The sequence below is a fragment of the Bombina bombina genome, chromosome 4 (assembly GCF_027579735.1).
Source record: "Bombina bombina isolate aBomBom1 chromosome 4, aBomBom1.pri, whole genome shotgun sequence".
Taxonomy (NCBI): Eukaryota; Metazoa; Chordata; class Amphibia; order Anura; family Bombinatoridae; genus Bombina; species Bombina bombina.
Window position 1 is genome coordinate 638,957,149 of NC_069502.1, and position 23,978 is coordinate 638,981,126.

Below are 23,978 nucleotides of genomic sequence, written 5' to 3' on the forward strand. Positions count from 1 at the left end.
ATTTACTAATTACATTATCAAATTGTGCACAGTCTTTTTATATACACACTTTCTAGGGAACAAGATCCTACTGAGCATGTGCACAAACTCACAGGGTATACATACACTAGTCTGTGATTGGCCGATGTCTGTCACATGATACAGGGGACCAGAAAATATGAGAAAAAAATAAATTTGTCAAAAAAAAATCTACTCCTTATTTGAAATTGAGAGTAAGTGTTAAATCATTGTCTTTTTATTATGCACTTGTTAATTATGTAATTCTACTGTATTGAGTGGTACTTTAAGTTCCAACAGTCCAATTTTTTTAAAATTATTTTTTTACGGAGCATAAACCAACATCAAGAAGAGAGGCTATGCCCTTATCTCATTAGCAGATTGGCTTCTGCTGTGACTTAAGGGAAAAAAAGAAAATATATGCTTACCTGATAATTTATTTCCAGGCATGGAAAGTCCACAACGGCATTCCAATTACTAGTGGGATATTCACTCCTGGCCAGCAGCAGGAGGCAAAGAGCACCCCAGCAGAGCTGTTAAGTGTCACTTCCCTACCCATAACCCCCAGTCATTCGGCCAAAGGAACATGGAAAAAGAAGATAACACAAAGGTATAGAGATGTCTTATTTAAGGGTGGGGTCGTGGACTCTCCATGCCCAGAAATTAATAAATTTATCAGGTAAGCATACATTTTCTTTTCTTTCCTATGACATGGAGAGTCCACAATGGCATTCCAATTACTAGTGGGAACCAATACCCAAGCTAAAGTACACGGAATGAACAGGGAAGGAGAAAAAGGCAGGAGGACCTAAACAGAAGGCACCACCGCTTGAAGACCATTTCTTCCAAAAGAAGCCTCAGTCGAGGCAAAAGTATCAAATTCGGAGAACTTGGAAAAAGTATGCAGGGAAGACCATGTTGCCACCTTGCAAATCTGTTCCACAGAAGCTTCATTTTTGAAAGCCCAAGAAGAGGAGACAGCCCTAGTGGAAAGAGCCATAATTCTCTCAGGAGGCTGCTGTCCAGCCGCCTAATATGCAAAACGAATCATACTTCTCCACCAGAGGGAAAGAGTAGTAGAAGTGGCCTTCTGACCCTTACGCTTTCCAGAGAAAACAAGAAACAGGGCAGAAGACTGCAAAAAATCTTAAGTAGCTTGAAGATAAAACTTTAAAGCATGCACAACATCCAAGTTATGCAAATGTTGCTCCTTATGAGAAAGATTAGGGCAAAAACAAGGAACAACAAGTTCCTGATTAATATTTCGATCCGACACCACCTTAGGGAGAAAACCCAATTTAGTATGAAGGACCACCTTATCTGCATGAAAAATAAGGTAAGGGGAATCACAATGCAAAGCCAAGAGTTCAAAAACTCTGCGAGCAGAGGAAATAGCCATAAGGAACAAAACCTTCGAAGGTAACAACTTAATATCCACAGAATGCATTGGCTCAAATGGAGCCTGCTGCAAACCTTTAAGAACAAGGTTTAAGCTCCAAGGAGGAGCAACAGGTTTAAACGCAGATCTGATTCTGAGCAGAGCCTGAAAAAAATATTGAACATCTGGCATATCTGCCAGACGCTTGGGCAAAAGAATAGCTAGTGCAGAGATCTGACCCTTCAGAGAACTGACTGACAAACCCTTCTCCAGGCCCTCCTGGAGAAAAGACAAAATTCTGGGAACCCTAACCCTGTTCCAAGAGAAACCCTTCAAATCACACCAATATAGGTATTTGCGTCATACCTTATGGTAAATCTTACGAGTAACTGGCTTGCGAGCCTGAAACATAGTAGCAATGACCGGCTCAGAAAATCCACGCTTGGCCAAAACTAAGCGTTCAATCTCCAAACAGTCAGCTTCAGAGAAACTAGATTTGGATGGAGGAAAGGATCCTAAATTAGAAGGTGCTTCCTCAGAGGTAACATCCAAGGTAGAAGAGATGACATCTTCACCAGATCCGCGAACCAGATCCTGCGAGGTCATGCAGGAGCTATTAGAAGAGGAGAGCAAATGGAGGAAATAGGTATGCTAGACCGAAATCCCAAGGAACCACCAGAGCATCAATCAGGGCGGCCTTAGGATCTCTTGACCTTGAACCGTACCGTGGAAGCTTGGCATCCTGGCGAGACGCCATCAGATCCAAGTCTGGAACCCTCCCCTCCACCTGAGGGTTATACTGGTAAACCCTCCCTGGATGGAGAGCCCACTCCCCGGGATGAAAGGTCTGTCTGTTCAGAAAATCCGCCTCCCAGTTGTCCACACCTGGAATGTGAATGGCGGATAGGAGACAATCGTGAGCTTCCGCCCACTGAATAATGCAAGTCGCCTCCTTCATCACAAGGGAACTCTGAGTTCCCCCCTGGTGGTTGATATAAGCCACAAAGGTGATGTTGTCCGACTGGAATCTGATAAACCAGACTAAAGACAACTGAGGCCAAGCTATCAAGGCATTGAAGATTGCTCTCAACTCTAAGATGTTTATGGGAAGAGAGGACTCCTCCCGAGACCACAGGCCCAGAGTTTTTAACGAACCTCAGACTGCTCCCCAACCTAACAGGCTGGCGTCGTAGTCACAATCACCCATGAAGGTCTCAGGAAGCATGTGCACTGAGACAGATGATCCTGAGAAATCCACCATGAGAAAAAGTCTCTTGTTAGGGGATCCAGATCTATCCTCTGAGATAGATCTGAATGGTCTCTGTTCTATTGACTGAGCATGCATAGTTGCAGAGCTCTCAGATGGAGCCGAGCAAAAGGAATGATGTCCATTGAAGCAACCATCAGACCAATTACCTCCATGCATTGAGCCACTAGTGGACGAATACCAGACTGGAGGGAGAGACATGAAGCGAGAAGCTTGGATTTTCTGACATCCGTCAGAAAAATCTTCATGGATAGGTAATCTATGATGGTCCCTAAGAAAACCACCCTTGTAGCTGTAACAAGGGAACTCTTTTCCAGATTCACTTTCCAACTGTGGGAACGTAGAAAAGACAACATGATCTCTGTATGAGAGTTTGTTAGTTGAAAAGATGATGCTTGAACCAAGATGTCGTCCAGGTAAGCCGCCACCCTGAGACCTGACGACTGCTAAAATAGCCCCCAGAACCTTTGTGAAAATTCTGGGAGCTGTGGCAAGGCCAAACGGAAGAGCTACAAATTAAAAGTGCTTGTCTAGAAAAGTGAATCTCAGGAACTGGTGATGATCCCTGTGAACATGCAGATATGCGTCCTTCAGGTCTATGGTTGTCATGAACTGACCCTCTTGGACCAAAGGAAGAATGGAATGAATGGTTTCCATCTTGAAGGACGGAACCCTGAGAAATTTGTTGAGAGATTTTAGGTCTAAAATGGGTTGAAAAGTTCCCTCTTTTTTGGGAGCCACAAATAGATTTGAATAGAATCCTCGACCCTGTTCCTTTACAGGAACTGGAACAATCTCCCCCAGGGAAGAAAGGTCCTGAATGCAGCCTAAGAAGGCCTCTCTTTTTACCTGTTCTGCAGATAATCTTGAGAGGATGAATCTGCCCCTGGGAGGACAAGTCTTGAATCCTATTTTGTAACCCTGAGAAACTATGTCCACAGCCCAAGGATCTGGGACATTGCGTATCCAAGCTTGACAAAAAAAAGGAAAGTCTGCCCCCCACTTGATCCAATACCGGTCCGGGGGCGGACCCTTCATGCTGATTTAGCCTCAGATGAAGGCTTCTTTGAGGCTACCCCTTATTCCAAGGCTGACTGGATCTCCAAGAGGACTTGGACTGCTCCAGCTTGGAAGAAGAAGAGGTGGACTTTTGTCCTTTGAAGTTACAAAAGGAACGAACTTAGAATTTTGGGGACCCTTAGGTCTATTCTTCTTGTCCTGAGGTAGAAAAGACCCCTTTCCACCTGTAATCTCAGAAATGATCTCTGCCAGACCAGGACCAAAAAGGGTCTTACCCTTGTAAGGCAACGACAGGAGCTTGGACTTGGAAGTAACATCAAGCTGACCAAGATTTTAGCCACAGAGCCCTGCGAGCTAGAAAAGCAAAGCTAGACATCTTGGCTCCCAGTCTAATGACTTGCATGTTGGCATCAGAGATAAAGGAATTGGCCAGCTTAAGAGCCTTGATCCTATCTTGGATTTCCTCTAATGAAGTCTCCTCTAAAATCAGCTCAGACAAGGCATCACACCAATAAGACGCAGCACCTGTTACTGTATCAATACTAGCAGCAGGTTGCCATTGTAATCCCTGATGAATATACATTTTCTTTAAATAAGCCTCAAGCTTTTTATCCATGGGATCCTTAAAAGAACAGCTATCCTCAAAAGGAATCATAGTTTTCTTGGCCAGAGTAGAAATAGCTCCTTCCACATTAGGCACAGTGCGCCATAAGTCCCGAATGGAGTCAGCAACAGGAAACATCTTTTTAAAGATGGGAGAAGGGGAAAAGGGAATCCCTGGTTTATCCCATTCCTGTGATGTAATTTCCGACATACGGTTTGGAACAGGAAATACTTCCACAGAAGAAGGAATATCATAGTATTTATTAAGCTTACTAGATTTTTTAGGGTTGACAGCGACAGAAAAATCGGAGTCGTCCAAAGTAGCCAGTAGCTTCTTAAGAAGTAAACAAAGGTGTTCAAGCTTAAATCTGAAATTTACTTCTTCAGAATCAGTCAAAGGATTTACACTGTCAGAATCTGAGATCTCACCCTCAGAAGCTACAGAGGTATCCTCCACATCCGACTTATGGGGGAGGTCAACCGTCGCAGAAGAAGATGGAACAGACACCTTACTAGCAGAAATATGATTTGATTTCCTCTTGCGCTTACCCGCAATGGGAAAAGCAGATAAAGACGCAGATACCGCAGAAGATATCTGTGCATCTCCTGGCAAATACACGCCTCCAGGAGGCTGAGAGGAACCGCAGGGCACTGTATGTGATACCATTGAGGCTTGAGACGTTTGAGAAGAAAGCTGTGGCATATCCTGGACAGCATTATCGTGAGAGACAATAGGCTCAGAAAAAAAGTAATTTATCTTTAAATCTTAGGGTCTTTTCTAAACATTAGGAACAAAATTGCATAGGCAAAACAATTTGAGCCTCCAAACATAACAAGCATTTATTAAAAGGAACAGACTCCTGTTCATTATCCATAGCTGATAAAGTACCCAAAAAGTAAAAAAATGTCACTTTAAGAAGGATAGCGGTCCTTCAAAGCGCAAAAACGCTAAGCAAATTCAAAATATAAATGAAAATTAAAAAAAATGCACCTCTACACGTCAGTCAGCTGTGGTGCCCTACCGTAACCTTAAGAAGGTGCACGAAATTAGGACTCTCCAATCGGCCAGACGATAACTCCACAGCCGCAACTGAAGAAAACTCACAGAAAATGACACCGCTCCACTCAGTCTTACAAGTGGAAGGTCACGTAAGCGGCAGCAAAAGAAACTGCGCAAAAAAGTAAAAGTACATGTTTTTGAAGAGAAACCTCTGAAGTAAAAACGGAAAGTAGCCGTTTAAATTATTCCCAAGAATAATATCTAAAACACAAAATCCTTTCAACAGAGATCCTCTAGCTTACTGCAATAAAATTTTTATAGCCATAAGGTCAGTAGAATCATCCCATAAAACATAAGAGAAGCCATTAACCCCTTAGTCTCTTCCCATACAAATAGTGCCTGCACACTGCCCCAAATTAATCCTTAATAAAGGATTAAATATGTCCCATGAAATCTAATGCAGAAATAAAAATATATAGTGTAAGTTTTCAGTACCTAGAAGACAAGTGGCACTTACCTGCATTTCCAGTTGTCGGGCAGAAAGACAGCTCACAAGGTGTGAAAGGACACATACTCCTATCAGAGACCTGTAGAAAAAGAGAGAACAGAGTAATCAACTCTCTGGCTTTCTATAACAGGGGTAGCAACAATGTTAGAAGCAAAGCAAAGACAACCTCGCTGCCTTCTAACTGCTAAAAGCCACCACTACCCTTACTAAAGAGATTAACATGGACACAGCTAGACCCCAATCCTTGCTTGCAGGGAAAAATACCTAAAAAAGGATTAAATATCTTCAGACACCAACTTCGCATGTCCTCCATTGGCAGAGGCAAAGAGAATGACTGGGGGTTATGGGTAGGGAAGTGAAACTTAACAGCTCTGCTGGGGTGCTCTTTGCCTCCTCCAGCTGGCCAGGAGTGAATATCCCACTAGTAATTGGAATGCCGTCGTGGACTCTCCATGCCATAGGAAAGAAAAACATATTTTAAGCCAATTTGTCGTCTTTAGGAAATAAATGTACCCTAAAAGGCGCATTAAACACTTCTTGCTTTCATGTTAAAATTTGCTAAAAAGCTGATTTATAAAACCTATGGCCAAATCTTTAACCTAGGATTCATAAACCAGCTTTTTTTCAGCATTTGCAGGTTGCAAGTGGTGTTTAATGTCACTTTCATATGGGTCACAATTCAATTGGACTACCTCTACTTTTTTAACTCACTTTCTAAACAGCCTTGTCCATAAATAAGTAATGCTATATGATAACTGTGCTCCTAGTACAGTATGGATTAAAACATAACAATGTTACTACTTACAAATACGTAATGTATAACAGTAGTTAAACTATTTCTTTGCATTACTATGCTTATCTAATTTTTGTAATATTTGTTAATTTGCCAGTAGAGGGTGCTGATGTTTCTTCACTAGGATGAATATATGGAGTTTAAAGTAGTTGAATAGCAATCTACACAAATATACAGAGACTAGAATTATGTTACATGAAAAAACGTGTTAATAAGCTTCTTATCTGTAATAGAATATACCCCTAATAACTAAATAAAAGGGGGACAATATAAATTAACTACTTATACTATGTGAATGCAAATAAAATAAAAGAAAAGAAAAATCCTTTTGGAAGTAAATTTCATCCCTGCCTTAAAGGGACAGTCAACACCAGAATTTTTGTTGTTTAAAAAGATAGATAATCCCTTTATTACCCATTCTCCAGTTTTGCATAACCAACACAGTTATATTAATACACTTTTTACTTCTGTGACTAACTGGTATCTAAGCATCTTCTGACCTCCCCTAATCACATGACTTTTAGTTATTTTGCATATAGTTGCATTTTAGCCAATTAGTGAAGTGTCTGCCACTAGCCACGGGCGTGATCACAATGCTATCTATATGGCCTACATGAGCTTGCTCTCCCCTGCTGTGAAAAGTAAATAAAATAGAGGCGGCCTTCAAGGGCTTAGAAATTATCATATGAGCCTTCCTAGGTTTAGCTTTCAACTAGAATACCAAGAGAACAAAGCAAAATTGTTGATAAAAGTAAATTGGAAAGTAGTTTAAAATTAAATGCCCTATTTGAAAAATGAGAGTTTTTTTTGGACTTGACTGTCCCTTTAAAGAAAGAGACAAATCTCAGAAAAAGACATACTTACATCACAGCTTTCACTATTGTCTGTTCTATGTGGTATAATAAAGGATAAAACTTCAAGAGTGCCGCTACACTGCAAAGGAGTCTGGGAAACATTCTTGCAATTTGCCAGCATAATAAAGTAATGGGTAGGGACATAAACATCTGTGACATTGGTCATTCTGAAAATAAGGAAAAAACATAATTAAATAATAAATACATTTTATCATTAAAATGATATAAAGTCGGAAATTGTAGCTAGAAATATTTTTTGGGGGAATTAAATATATATCAAACTCAAAAATGAATATGAATGAGCATCAACTAAAGATCCTACAACCTTATTTTTATACACATGTACACACCTAGAAGCATGACAACAACAAAAACACACACAAATGTAATACAATAGAAATACTAAGTTATATCTTTTTTTCCTTTAAGCTATTACCTATTAAATGTGATACTTAAAGGGACATCATTTTATGATTCAGATAGAGCAAACAATTTTAAAGAACTTTCCAAATTACTTCTGTTATCTAATAAGTTTCTTTATCTTGGTATCCTTTGTTGAAAAGCATGCCTAGGTAGGCTCAGAAGAAGCAATGCACTACTAGCTAGCTACTGATTGGTGGATGCATATAAGTCTCTTGACATTGGCTCGCCAAATGTGTTTAACCCCTTAACGACATACGTCGTACAGGGCACGTCTTGCACAAACTGGTCTTTAAAGACCAGCAACGTACCCTGTACGACGTTGGGGTTGAAAGCGGCTGGAAGCGATCCTGATCACTTCCAGCCGCTTTCCGGTTATTGCAGTGATGCCTCGATATTGAGGCATCACTGCAATAACATTTTTCCCCATCCGATGCAGAGAGAGCCACTCTGTGGCCCTCTCTGCACCGGACATTGATGGCCGAAACCGTTGGTGGGTGGGAGCCGACGTGGGAGGCGGGTGGGCGGCCATCGATGGATTGCTAAGTGCAGTGGTGGGCGGGATCGTGGGCGGGGTAGCTGAGGGACGCGCGTGCATGCACGGGGGAGGCGGGCGGGCGTGTGCACGGGGAGGGAGCTGGTGGGAACCATTACACTATGGAAAAGTTTGTTAACATTTAGAGGGAGAGAGGGGGAATAAAAATGTATTATACATAATCGAAGTGATCTGGGAGGGGGTGGAAGCTACACTACAGAAAAGTGGGGAAAAAAAATTAAAAAATATATATTTTTTTGTAAACTGGGTACTGACAGACAGCTGCCAGTACCCAAGATGGTTCCCAATAATGTAGAGGGGGAGGGTTAGAGAGCTGTTTGGGGGGGGGGGGGTCAGGGAGGTTTGGGGCTAAGGGGGATCCTACACAGCAGCATATGTAAATATGCTTAAAAAAATAAAATAAAAAAAATAAGAGATACCTTTTATTTTAGTACTGGCAGACTTTCTGCCAGTACTTAAGATGGCGGGGACAATTGTGGGGTGGGGGAGGGAAGAGAGCTGTTTGGGAGGGATCAGGGGGTCTGATGTGTCAGGTGGGAAGCTAATCTCTACACTAAAGCTAAAATTAACCCTGCAAGCTCCCTACAAGATCCCTAATTAACCCCTTCACTGCTAGACATAATACACGTGTGATGTGCAGCGGCATTTAGCAGCCTTCTAATTACCTATTATGCTATTTCTGAACAAAGGGGATCCCAGAGAAGCATTTACAACCATTTGTGTCATAATTGCACAAGCTGTTTGTAAATAATTTCAGTGAGAAACCTAAAATTGCGAAAAATGTTAAGTTTTTTTTTAAATTTGATCGCATTTGGCGGTGAAATGGTGGCATTAAATATACCAAAATGGGCCTAGATAAATACTTTGGGTTGTCTACTACACTACACTAAAGCTAAAATTAACTCTACAAGCTCCCTAATTAACCCCTTCACTGCTGGGCATAAAACACATGTGGTGCGCAGTGGCATTTAGCAGCCTTCTAATTACCAAAAAGCAACGCCAAAGCCATATAAGTCTGCTATTTCTGAACAAAGGGGATCCCAGAGAAGTATTTACAACCATTTATGCCATAATTGCATAAGTTGTTTGTTAATAATTTCTGTGAGAAACCTAAAGTTTGTGAAAATTTTTTTTAAAAAGTGAACAATTTTTTTTTATTTTATCGCATTTGGCGGTGAAATGGTGGCATGAAATATACCAAAATGGGCCTAGATCAATACTTTGGGATGTCTTCTAAAAAAAAATATATACATGTCAAAGGATATTCAGGGATTCCTGACAGATATCAGGGTTCCAATGTAACTAGCGCTCATTTTGAGAAAAAACAGAATTTATGTTTACCTGATAAATTACTTTCTCCAACGGTGTGTCCGGTCCACGGCGTCATCCTTACTTGTGGGATATTCTCTTCCCCAACAGGAAATGGCAAAGAGCCCAGCAAAGCTGGTCACATGATCCCTCCTAGGCTCCGCCTACCCCAGTCATTCGACCGACGTAAAGGAGGAATATTTGCATAGGAGAAACCATATGATACCGTGGTGACTGTAGTTAAAGAAAATAAATTATCAGACCTGATTAAAAACCAGGGCGGGCCGTGGACCGGACACACCGTTGGAGAAAGTAATTTATCAGGTAAACATAAATTCTGTTTTCTCCAACATAGGTGTGTCCGGTCCACGGCGTCATCCTTACTTGTGGGAACCAATACCAAAGCTTTAGGACACGGATGAAGGGAGGGAGCAAATCAGGTCACCTAAATGGAAGGCACCACGGCTTGCAAAACCTTTCTCCCAAAAATAGCCTCAGAAGAAGCAAAAGTATCAAACTTGTAAAATTTGGTAAAAGTGTGCAGTGAAGACCAAGTCGCTGCCCTACATATCTGATCAACAGAAGCCTCGTTCTTGAAGGCCCATGTGGAAGCCACAGCCCTAGTGGAATGAGCTGTGATTCTTTCAGGAGGCTGCCGTCCGGCAGTCTCATAAGCCAATCTGATGATGCTTTTAATCCAAAAAGAGAGAGAGGTAGAAGTTGCTTTTTGACCTCTCCTTTTACCAGAATAAACAACAAACAAGGAAGATGTTTGTCTAAAATCCTTTGTAGCATCCAAATAGAATTTTAGAGCGCGAACAACATCCAAATTGTGCAACAAACGTTCCTTCTTTGAAACTGGATTCGGACACAAAGAAGGCACGACTATCTCCTGGTTAATGTTTTTGTTAGAAACAACTTTCGGAAGAAAACCAGGTTTAGTACGTAAAACCACCTTATCTGCATGGAACACCAGATAAGGAGGAGAACACTGCAGAGCAGATAATTCTGAAACTCTTCTAGCAGAAGAAATTGCAACCAAAAACAAAACTTTCCAAGATAATAACTTAATATCAACGGAATGTAAGGGTTCAAACGGAACCCCCTGAAGAACTGAAAGAACTAAGTTGAGACTCCAAGGAGGAGTCAAAGGTTTGTAAACAGGCTTGATTCTAACCAGAGCCTGAACAAAGGCTTGAACATCTGGCACAGCTGCCAGCTTTTTGTGAAGTAACACAGACAAGGCAGAAATCTGTCCCTTCAAGGAACTTGCAGATAATCCTTTCTCCAATCCTTCTTGAAGAAAGGATAGAATCTTAGGAATTTTTACCTTGTCCCAAGGGAATCCTTTAGATTCACACCAACAGATATATTTTTTCCATATTTTGTGGTAAATTTTTCTAGTTACAGGCTTTCTGGCCTGAACAAGAGTATCAATAACAGAATCTGAGAACCCTCGTTTTGATAAGATCAAGCGTTCAATCTCCAAGCAGTCAGTTGGAGTGAGACCAGATTCGGATGTTCGAACGGACCTTGAACAAGAAGGTCTCGTCTCAAAGGTAGCTTCCATGGTGGAGCCGATGACATATTCACCAGATCTGCATACCAAGTCCTGCGTGGCCACGCAGGAGCTATCAAGATCACCGATGCCCTCTCCTGATTGATCCTGGCTACCAGCCTGGGGATGAGAGGAAACGGCGGGAATACATAAGCTAGTTTGAAGGTCCAAGGTGCTACTAGTGCATCTACTAGAGTCGCCTTGGGATCCCTGGATCTGGACCCGTAGCAAGGAACCTTGAAGTTCTGACGAGAGGCCATCAGATCCATGTCTGGAATGCCCCACAGTTGAGTAATTTGGGCAAAGATTTCCGGATGGAGTTCCCACTCCCCCGGATGTAATGTCTAACGACTCAGAAAATCCGCTTCCCAATTTTCCACTCCTGGGATGTGGATTGCAGACAAGTGGCAGGAGTGAGTCTCCGCCCATTGAATGATTTTGGTCACTTCTTCCATCGCCAGGGAACTCCTTGTTCCCCCCTGATGGTTGATGTACGCAACAGTCGTCATGTTGTCTGATTGAAACCGTATGAACTTGGCCTTTGCTAGCTGAGGCCAAGCCTTGAGAGCATTGAGTATCGCTCTCAGTTCCAGAATATTTATCGGTAGAAGAGATTCTTCCCGAGACCAAAGACCCTGAGCTTTCAGGGGTCCCCAGACCGCGCCCCAGCCCATCAGACTGGCGTCGGTCGTGACAATGACCCACTCTGGTCTGCGGAAGTTCATCCCTTGTGACAGGTTGTCCAGGGACAGCCACCAACGGAGTGAATCTCTGGTCCTCTGATTTACTTGTATCGTCGGAGACAAGTCTGTATAGTCCCCATTCCACTGACTGAGCATGCACAGTTGTAATGGTCTTAGATGAATGCGCGCAAAAGGAACTATGTCCATTGCCGCTACCATCAAACCTATTACTTCCATGCACTGCGCTATGGAAGGAAGAGGAACGGAATGAAGTATTTGACAAGAGTTTAGAAGTTTTGTTTTTCTGGCCTCTGTCAGAAAAATCCTCATTTCTAAGGAGTCTATTATTGTTCCCAAGAAGGGAACCCTTGTTGACGGAGATAGAGAACTCTTTTCTACGTTCACTTTCCATCCGTGAGATCTGAGAAAGGCCAGGACTATGTCCGTGTGAGCCTTTGCTTGAGGAAGGGACGACGCTTGAATCAGAATGTCGTCCAAGTAAGGTACTACTGCAATGCCCCTTGGTCTTAGCACCGCTAGAAGGGACCCTAGTACCTTTGTGAAAATCCTTGGAGCAGTGGCTAATCCGAAAGGAAGTGCCACGAACTGGTAATGCTTGTCCAGGAATGCGAACCTTAGGAACCGATGATGTTCCATGTGGATAGGAATATGTAGATACGCATCCTTTAAATCCACCGTGGTCATGAATTGACCTTCCTGGATGGAAGGAAGAATTGTTTGAATGGTTTCCATTTTGAACGATGGAACCTTGAGAAACTTGTTTAGGATCTTGAGATCTAAGATTGGTCTGAACGTTCCCTCTTTTTTGGGAACTACGAACAGATTGGAGTAGAACCCCATCCCTTGTTCTCCTAATGGAACAGGATGAATCACTCCCATTTTTAACAGGTCTTCTACACAATGTAAGAATGCCTGTTTTTTTATGTGGTCTGAAGACAATTGAGACCTGTGGAACCTCCCCCTTGGGGGAAGCCCCTTGAATTCCAGAAGATAACCTTGGGAGACTATTTCTAGTGCCCAAGGATCCAGAACATCTCTTGCCCAAGCCTGAGCGAAGAGAGAGAGTCTGCCCCCCACCAGATCCGGTCCCGGATCGGGGGCCAACATTTCATGCTGTCTTGGTAGCAGTGGCAGGTTTCTTGGCCTGCTTTCCCTTGTTCCAGCCTTGCATTGGTCTCCAGGCTGGCTTGGCTTGAGAAGTATTACCCTCTTGCTTAGAGGACGTAGCACTTGGGGCTGGTCCGTTTCTACGAAAGGGACGAAAATTAGGTTTATTTTTGGCCTTGAAAGACCTATCCTGAGGAAGGGCGTGGCCCTTACCCCCAGTGATATCAGAGATAATCTCTTTCAAGTCAGGGCCAAACAGCGTTTTCCCCTTGAAAGGAATGTTAAGCAATTTGTTCTTGGAAGACGCATCCGCTGACCAAGATTTCAACCAAAGCGCTCTGCGCGCCACAATAGCAAACCCAGAATTTTTCGCCGCTAACCTAGCCAATTGCAAAGTGGCGTCTAGGGTGAAAGAATTAGCCAATTTGAGAGCACGGATTCTGTCCATAATCTCCTCATAAGGGGGAGAATCACTAGTGATCGCCTTTTCTAGCTCATCGAACCAGAAACACGCGGCTGTAGTGACAGGGACGATGCATGAAATTGGTTGTAGAAGGTAACCTTGCTGAACAAACATCTTTTTAAGCAAACCTTCTAATTTTTTATCCATAGGATCTTTGAAAGCACAACTATCTTCTATGGGTATAGTGGTGCGTTTGTTTAAAGTAGAAACCGCCCCCTCGACCTTGGGGACTGTCTGCCATAAGTCCTTTCTGGGGTCGACCATAGGAAACAATTTTTTAAATATGGGGGGAGGGACGAAAGGTATACCGGGCCTTTCCCATTCTTTATTTACAATGTCCGCCACCCGCTTGGGTATAGGAAAAGCTTCTGGGGGCCCCGGGACCTCTAGGAACTTGTCCATTTTACATAGTTTCTCTGGGATGATCAAATTCTCACAATCATCCAGAGTGGATAACACCTCCTTAAGCAGAGCGCGGAGATGTTCCAACTTAAATTTAAATGTAATCACATCAGGTTCAGCTTGTTGAGAAATTTTCCCTGAATCTGAAATTTCTCCCTCAGACAAAACCTCCCTGGCCCCCTCAGACTGGTGTAGGGGCCCTTCAGAAACAATATCATCAGCGTCCTCATGCTCTTCAGTATTATCTAAAACAGAGCAGTCGCGCTTACGCTGATAAGTGGGCATTTTGGCTAAAATGTTTTTGATAGAATTATCCATTACAGCCGTTAATTGTTGCATAGTAAGGAGTATTGGCGCGCTAGATGTACTAGGGGCCTCCTGAGTGGGCAAGACTGGTGTAGACGAAGGAGGGGATGATGCAGTACCATGCTTACTCCCCTCACTTGAGGAATCATCTTGGGCATCATTTTCTCTAAATTTTGTGTCACATAAATCACATCTATTTAAATGAGAAGGAACCTTGGCTTCCCCACATTCAGAACACAGTCTATCTGGCAGTTCAGACATGTTAAACAGGCATAAACTTGATAACAAAGTACAAAAAACGTTTTAAAATAAAACCGTTACTGTCACTTTAAATTTTAAACTGAACACACTTTATTACTGCAATTGCGAAAAAGTATGAAGGAATTGTTCAAAATTCACCAAAATTTCACCACAGTGTCTTAAAGCCTTAAAAGTATTGCACACCAAATTTGGAAGCTTTAACCCTTAAAATAACGGAACCGGAGCCGTTTTTATCTTTAACCCCTTTACAGTCCCTGGTATCTGCTTTGCTGAGACCCAACCAAGCCCAAAGGGGAATACGATACCAAATGACGCCTTCAGAAAGTCTATTCTATGTATCAGAGCTCCTCACACATGCGACTGCATGTCATGCTTCTCAAAAACAAGTGCGCAATACAGGCGCGAAAATGAGACTCTGCCTATGATTAGGGAAAGCCCCTAGAGAATAAGGTGTCCAAAACAGTGCCTGCCGATATTATTTTACAAAATACCCAGATTAAAATGATTCCTCAAGGCTAAATATGTTTATATATGAATCGATTTAGCCCAGAAAATGTCTACAGTCTTAAAAAGCCCTTGTGAAGCCCTTATTTACTGTCTGTAATAAAAATGGCTTACCGGATCCCATAGGGAAAATGACAGCTTCCAGCATTACATCGTCTTGTTAGAATGTGTCATACCTCAAGCAGCAAAATTCTGCTCCCTGTTCCCCCAACTGAAGTTAATTCCTCTCAACAGTCCTGTGTGGAACAGCCATCGATTTTAGTAACGGTTGCTAAAATCATTTTCCTCTTACAAACAGAAATCTTCATCTCTTTTCTGTTTCAGAGTAAATAGTACATACCAGCACTATTTTAAAATAACAAACTCTTGATTGAATAATAAAAACTACAGTTAAACACTAAAAAACTCTAAGCCATCTCCGTGGAGATGTTGCCTGTACAACGGCAAAGAGAATGACTGGGGTAGGCGGAGCCTAGGAGGGATCATGTGACCAGCTTTGCTGGGCTCTTTGCCATTTCCTGTTGGGGAAGAGAATATCCCACAAGTAAGGATGACGCCGTGGACCGGACACACCTATGTTGGAGAAAGTGGTTTTGAAATAGCAAAGTGTTACTTGTATTTATTGTCCTATAACTTGCAAAAAAAGCAAAGAACATGTTAACATTGGGTATTTCTAAACTTAGGACAAAATTTAGAAACTATTTAGTATGAGTGTTTTTTGGTGGTTGTAGATGTGTAACAGATTTTGGGGGTCAAAGTTAGAAAAAGTCTGTTTTTTTCAATGTTTTCCTCATATTTTATAATATTTTTAATAGTAAATTATAAGATATGATGAAAATAATGGTATCTTTAGAAAGTCCATTTAATGGCGAGAAAAACGGTATATAATATGTGTGGGTACAGTAAATGAGTAAAAGGAAAATTACACCTAAACACAAACACCGCAGAAATGTAAAAATAGCCCTGGTCCTTAAGGGAAAGAAATTGAAAAATGGTCTTGTCCTTAAGGGGTTAACAAGGTCCCAATAGTATGTTGCAAATTTGATAATAAAAGTAAATTGGAAAGTCAGTTAAAATGATATGTTCTATCTAAAGTATAAAAGAAAAATTTGGGCTTTCATTTCCCAAAACAAAAAACTGTGGGCTAGATTACAAGTGGAGCACTTAATTATTGCTCTCCCACAAACGGGAACATTTGCCTGTTTGCAGGAGCGCAATAATTAACCATCCATTACAAGTGGCAGGTTATTGTAACCGTGACCTCGCGGTAGCAATTAGCACTCCGATTAACCTGAGATTAGATCGATTAGATAGAGGACACTGTAGTTTTTAATTCAAAATTTTTTTTTTTTAATTAAAAACAACTGCACTAGGCAGTTTTTGGGGACTAAAGTTTGTGGGAGTGGCCTTTACATTGTGGTCTATGGGAACTGTGTGCTCTCATAGACAGCAAATTAAATATATATGTACTAGTCCTAAAGCCCGTTCACACGGGCCATTTTTTGCAGTACAGCGTTCCCACCCCTTGCACTCTCTCCCTCCCCCTCTCTTTTGCTCTCTCTCCCTCCCCCTCTCTTTTGAGCTCTCTCTCTCCCCCCTCTCTTTTGCGCTCTCTCTCTCTCCCTCTTTTTTGCGCTCTCTCTCTCCCCCTCTCTCCCCCTCTCTTTTGCGCTCTCTCTCCCCCTCTCTTTTGTGCTCTCACTCTCTCTCCCCTCTCTTTTGCGCTCTTCCCCCCCTCTATTTTGCACTCTCTCCCCCCTCTCTTTTGCGCTCTCCCCCTCTGTTTGCGCTCTCTTTCTCTCCCCCCCTATTTTGCGCTCTCTCCCCCTCTCTTTTGCGCTCTCTCTCCCCCCTCTCTTTTGCGCGCTCTCTCCCCCTCTCTTTTGCACTCTCTCTCCCCCCCTCTCTTTTGCGCTCTCTCTCCCCCCCCCTCTCTTTTGCGCTCTCTCCCCCCTCTCTTTTGCTGTCTCTCTCCCTCCCTTTATCCCCCCTCTTCTGCTCTCTCTCCCCCTCTCTTTTGAGCTCTCTCTCTCCCCCCTCTCTTTTGCACTCTCTCTCTCTCCCCCTCTCTTTTGCGCTCTCTCTCTCTCCCCCTCTCTTTTGCGCTCTCTCTCTCCCCCTTTTCTTTTGCGCTCTCTCTCCCCATCTCTTTTGCGCTCTCTCTCCCCCCTCTCTTTTGTGCTCTCTCCCCCCTCTTTTGCGCTCTCTCCCCCTCTTTTTGCACTCTCTCTCTCCCCCCTCTTTTGCGCTCTCTCTCCCCCTCTCTTTTGCACTCTCTCTCTCCCCCCTTTGTTTTGCACTCTCTCTCTCCCCCTCTCTTTTGCTCTCTTTCTCTCTCCCCCCCACTCTCTCCCCCCTCTCTCTCTCTCCCCCCTCTCTGTCTCTCTTTCCCCCTCTCTCTCTCCCCCCCCCTCTCTCTCTATCCCCTCCCTCTCGCCCCCTCTCTCTCCCCCCTCTCTTTTTATCTATCCCCCTCTCTATCTCTCTCCCCTTTATCTTGCGAGCGACCGCGCCCGGCCACGCCCCCTTCACCGCACTTCACGCCCCGATCACGCCCACCTCTGCTGCAGATCAGGTAGGGATCTCAAAGGCCAGGTGTGTTTGTCATTGTGCTGTCGCTACTGCACATGACAGCTTCGGACAAACACACTTGGCCTTTTATATAGTAGGATATGCTTATATAAATATATATTTATGTTTTAATATGTGTATATACAAATATTAACACATAAATATATATGTATATATTCATACACATATATATTTAAACATGCTGCCCATCGCTGCGCTACATACCTCCTGTGATGTGACGGCATCAGGGCGAGGCTCCTATATGAGCCTATGGAAGCGCGCTCTTGTCAGTGCACCGCTTCCTAGCAATGCAACGCAAGCTCACGTTCACATTACGATTAACTTGTAATACCAGCGCACATTATCGTGTGCTAGTATTACAAAGTGGAGCGCTAATATCGTTTGCATGCAAGCAATATTTAAGGCTCCACTTGTAATCTGGCCTGATGTATTTAAATTGTGGGAAAATGGCATAACTTTTCTTTAAGTGATGTGATTAAATAATAAGAAGGTACAGAAAAAAAGCTTACCTTTTTATTTCCTCCAGAGTGTCAAATCTTCCATCAAAGTCATAATCAAATATAGGCCCGCTTATCACACTAACACCGTTCTTTCTTTCAGCATAATTTAACAACAGGACATTGTGGAAATAATCCCAAATAACTAAAGAAAATCGAGAAAAAAAAAAATCATACTGAATATTTTAAAAGTGATTTTCACCCCAGTACATAGCACAGTAACAATGTGCACAGATCACATTTTGCAGCATTTTATCACCACTTAACAGTATTTAACTATTTAAATTGTGGTGATATACCCTCTAGTAACTGAATTTAAAGGGATATTAAATACTAAATATATTTCATGCACCTCCCTCTAATCACAGGTGCTGCCATTTTGGAACATAGGTTACACTGCTGGTATCTAAAGTGTTGCTGCACATGTGCAAACAGGTCAGTACTGGAATATAGTGAAAGATAGATTTCAAAATGGCGGCACCCATGACTAGAGGTAGCCATGCGAATATCCTCAGCACTATGCTTAAAAAATGAATTTAGTGTTTCATTATCCATTTAATCATAAACCAAATTTTGAATAACTTAGAACAAATTAAATTGTCTCTTCAGGTAAATAATGTAAACAGAATAGCAGAACACTAATCTGTAGATTTGTCTGCAATGTACCATTAAAAGTATGTACGACCCTCCTGACAGTGAAAAGCACAAATTTATTTTAACCCACAAAGGCCGCTTACTTAGTTCACTGGCCGCTCCATACCCAGAGCCTATTATGTTGTATTGTGTTCCTGAGCCTACTCTTCAACAAAATATACTAATTTGGTAACAAAAGTGAACTGGGAAGTTGTTTAAAATTTTAGGTTCTACCTGAGTCATTAAAGTTTAATTTGACTTCACTGTCCCTCTAATGGTTACGTTAAAAAAATGCATTCAAATATATTAGGTAGTTATCCTCAATATTTATTAACTTGCATATTTTACTTTACCTTGGAAAACAAAGCACAAAATATACACTTAAGCTGCTATATAATATTTTCACATGTGAATCCTGATGAACAAGAATCCAGGCCCATATTTGGATATCACTATTCGTGGGAGAAAAATACTAACCTTGAAATGCAGGATACACTGGAACAATATTGCTACTGATGAGGCCAGAATAAATGTTTCCAGATACTCTGTTCAGATCTAAAAGGCAAATTGCAATAAACATTAAATTAGCTTTGTATGTTCTATGTTTTCTTTGTTTTATGTAAACATTAGTGCTTGAAAATCTATTTAAAAAAAAAAAAAATGATTTTACTTTCCTGAATAAACATATGCTTTCTTGTCAGGCTTGCAGAGATTTCTCTCCTTTCATCAATACAGCGGTGGGAGCTGTCCTTATCACCCAGTGAGGATTACAAGGAAGAATACAACTGATATGGCTGTATTAGTTCCAAATTAAAGGGATACTGAAACCAATTAATTTTCTTTCATGATTCAGATAGAGCATTTAATTTTTTTTTATTTATTTTTTTATAATTGTTTTTATTGGTAATCCATTCCAGGGTACAGAAAGCAAAACATGGTATTGATACAGTATTTACATAATTGGGGGTGAGATACAAATCAGACTTGTATAAAGAAAAAATAGAAAAATATGAGAAGACCCCTACAAGATTCATAATGGTATGTCTTACTATTCAGCATAACATCTCAGTTACCCCTCAATGGATACCTTTTTTCTAAATAAAAAAAAAAAAGAAAGAAAAAGAATCAGGGAAAGGGGAAGAAGAAGGGAGAGAAAAAAATAAAAAAAATTCATAAGAATCCCGTCTCTTCCTCCGATCCCATCACCCCCCCCGTCCCCCTCCTACCAAATACCTAGTAGGACCAGTTCTGAATTTCTGAAGGGGAATATCAGATATTCGATTTCTGTCTCCGAGTGGCTTTTAATAAAATTTGACCAATTCTTAAAGAAGATTTTTATATCCTCTTCATTATTTATATCTGTGTCTCTTTGCTCTAACATACACTGTTTTTGAGACAATTTTTTATTTCTGAGATCGTGGGCGTTTTATATCTTTTCCATCCTTTGAAGATAAGATATCTGGCTGCTAATATAGATAAAATTATTAGTTTCTCCTGAGGGAATTGTTCTTTACTTTGTTTTATACAGAATACTATTTGTGTTAATGTGAATACCACAGGAGAGATTCCTATTGAGTTATTAAGCCAATATTCTATCTTATGCCAAAATTGTCTAATTTTAGGGCAATTCCATATCATGTGTTTTAAATCTGCTGTAGGAAAAGAACATTTTGGACATTTATTGAAGTTTGAGTTATATATTTTATGTCCCTTTTCCGGGGTAAAGTATGCTCTGTGCAATAACTTGACATGTGCCTCTCTCCAGGTAGCGGAGAGCGTAGCACACGCCACTTTATTGATTGATTTTTGGATAAGTTTTGAGTCTATGCTGTTAGTAGCTATTACCTTGTTCCAGTCAGACGCTAATTGTGCTAAGATAATACTTCCCTTGCTGTTGTTTAATAGAATACGACAGGGGGTTATAGACATAAATCCATTTTTGATTAGTGTGAGCCAACTTTCCATTTTTCCCAGTGTCCAGCACCATCCTGTATCTCTGACCAATTCTGAGATGTAATGTCTTGTTTGTAAATACGCAAAGAAATCCTTATTTGATAACTTGTATTCGCTCCTAAGTTCTTCAAATGTTTTTACACAGTTTAGTTCTTTATTAATACATTGATGAAGTTTATCCAGTCCTAACATAGACCATTTGTTGAAAATCACTGAGTTCAGGCCGGGCTGAAAACAAGGGTTCCCTGTTATTGATAAAAATTGTGAAGCCTTGCAGTTAATTTTTAACAGGATTCCTATTTTCCACCATGCCTTTACCGGGTTTAAAATTGATTTAAACGTCTTAATAGCAAAGGGTAGAGCTTTTGGAGCACAGTGTACCAGACCTACTGGGAGAAATGGATGGCATATGTTTTCATCTAACACTATGTTAGTCACATAATTTTTCGAAAGAAGCCAGTCCGCCGCTGTTCTTGCTAAGAAGACTAAATTGTATATTCTAATATCGGGTAACGCTAAACCTCCGAAATCTTTCCCTGCCGATAGTTTAGATAGGGATATCTTAGGTCTGTTCCCTTGCCAGATAAAGTTTCTAACTGCCGTATTGTGAAAACGAATATCTTTCTCAAAAATAAAGATTGGAATATTTTGTAATATGTATAATAGCTTCGGGAGAAGAACCATTTTGTATAATGCTATTCTGCCAGATAATGAAATTGGTAGGTTTTGCCAATTTCTCATTTTTTCCCGAATATTTACCAAGATTGGTGTGATATTGAGTTTATATAAATTTGACTGCTCAACTGGAACAGAGATTCCTAAATATGTGAATGAGTCAGTGACTTCTTTAAAGACACAGTTCTTAATTGATTCTGAATTCTTTCTGAGCCAATAAATATCAGATTTGGATTTGTTTTTTCTGTAACCAGAGAAAGAGCCAAATTGTTCTATTATGCGGATGAGTTTAGGTATATTTCTTTTGGTATTTGCAATATAGAGGAGTATATCATCTGCATATAATGCAATTTTCATTTCATGATTATTTATCTTGACTCCCTCAAGATCTTTTCTTATCCTAAGTGCCAGGGATTCAATCGCTATATTGAAGAGAAGGTGGGACAAGGGACAGCCCTGACGTGTGCCCCTCTTTATTTCAATTTCTGAAGATAGGGAGTTATTAATTATCAGTTTCGTGGATGGTTACTTATATAGATTTTGTATGAAATTAGGAAATTTATCTTTAAACCCAAACTTATCTAAGGAAGTGAATATATGACTGGAAAAGACTGAATCAAAGGCCTTTTCAGCATCAATTGTTACGATTGCGAGGTCAGGGTTATCCTCTGCCCCCCCTCTGCTCCTAGAAAAATACTCTGTTATCGTCAAAACTTCCCTTATCTTGGATGCAGAGTTTCGAAATTTAAGAAAACCTGCCTGGTCCTTATGAATAATCTGATTAAGGGCTCCTTGAAGTCTATGAGCTAAAATCGAAGTCATAATCTTGTATTCCGAATTTAAGAGGGCTATAGGCCGATAGGACTCCCTAAGGGAGGGATCTTTCCCTCCCTTGAGAAGTAATGTTGTGTGAGACGCAGAAAATCTAGGTGGTACCGTTTTGCCATTTATATAAAACTCATTGTAGAGGTTACATAGCAATGGGGTTATATCTGAGGTTAAGATCTTAAAAACCTCATTAGGGATCCAATATGGGCCAGCTGCTTTATATAGTGGCATTTGAGAGATCGTCTCACTGACTTCTTTTTCGGAAACTGGGTTGTTCAGATTTTTTAATAAATCTTTTGGAACTGTGGGACAGTGTATTTTGCCCCAGAATTCCTTAGCCTGATCTTCGTCTGTAGTTTTTATTGAATAAAGATCTTTATAGTATTTTAGAAAAGCCTCTAAAATATCTTCTGATTTTGTTAAAGTCTTACCTTCTTGCTGAATTTTATCAATCGAGATGGATTTTTTTTCTCCCTTAACTAATCTAGCTAATAACCTACCCGATTTGTTGCCAAATCGGTACATTTTAGCCTGGAATCTGAGGTCCTTTTGAGTTTCCAGAAGCAATGTTAGCGCATCTCTTTCGTTTTTGGCTTTGATGTATCTGGCCCAGTTAAAACATGATTTTTGCAGGATATATCGATTGTATGAGTTTACAACAAACCTGGTAGCTTCTATCTCTCTTTTCTTTAGTTTTTTTGAGATCATGGCCACATATGCTGTAATTTCACCTCTAATAACCGCTTTTGCGGCTCCCCAGAAAATTTCCGGCCTATTAATATATTCAGAATTAAACTCGATGTATTCTTTAAATTTGTCTTTCAGATGGTTCTTACATTTTGAGTCATTTGCCAAGTAATAGGGGAAAATGAATCTTATCGGTGCATTTGTTGTGTGATATGACTGTATCTCCAAAAAAATTGGGGAATGGTCGGACAAAATTATTGGTGTGATCCCTGAACTGATGGTTTTTGTGCGTAATCGTTCATCTATTAAAAATAGATCTATTCTCGATAACGTCTGATGCGCTTTGGATAGGCATGTATAATCCCGCACATCGGGATTCTGCATCCGCCAGATATCTTTTACTGCTAGGTTTTGGGTGATTTTCTTAAATATATTTGTTTCTAAGTTATCTCTTTTGTGTTTTGTCCGTCTACTATCATACCTCAATCTGTCCAACGGGGAACAAGGGGCCATATTGAAATCACCTCCTATTATCAGGAGACCCTGTGAGTATGACAATAAATTAGATTGTATTGAGTTCCAAAAATCATAGTCTAATTCATTTGGTGCATAAATATTACATAGTGTGTATATTTGTTTGGCAATTTTAAGCTTCAACATTAGGAATCTCCCCTGTGGGTCACTCTTAGAGTGTATTAACTCAGGTTCTACTCTTTTTCCTATCAGAATGGCCACTCCTCTCTTCCTCTTAATACTAGGTGAGGCGAATACTTGTTTAATCCAGGAGCCCTTAAATTTCATCATCTCTTCCATATTTAAATGTGTTTCTTGCAGGAACATTATATCTGCATGCATCTTTCGCATATAAGAGATGATGGCTTTCCTCTTTATGGGAGTTGAGATACCCCCCACATTCCAGGAGATAATCTTGAATTTATCAATAGGCTTTGTCATCTTATCTTAAAGACAAGAGGATAGAGGGAATGAGAGGGGCGCGGGAGGAGAGAAAGAACGGGAGGAAGAGAGAGAGAAAAAAAAAAAAAAAAAGAAGGGAGGGGGGGGGGGGGGAATTGACTCATAACACTCAATCTAGTGAAAAGAGGA

General features: G+C 41.0%; 1 protein-coding gene across 1 annotated transcript in view; it reads right to left on the reverse strand.

Moving 5' to 3' along the window:
* Nucleotides 1–23,978, reverse strand: part of ENPP1 (ectonucleotide pyrophosphatase/phosphodiesterase 1) — a 309,412-nt gene that overhangs the window by 11,589 nt on the left and 273,845 nt on the right. The window contains 3 exon segments of the mRNA XM_053710676.1: nucleotides 7,431–7,587; nucleotides 18,111–18,243; nucleotides 19,209–19,286. Of these exon segments, the coding sequence (XP_053566651.1) occupies nucleotides 7,431–7,587; nucleotides 18,111–18,243; nucleotides 19,209–19,286 (368 nt within the window).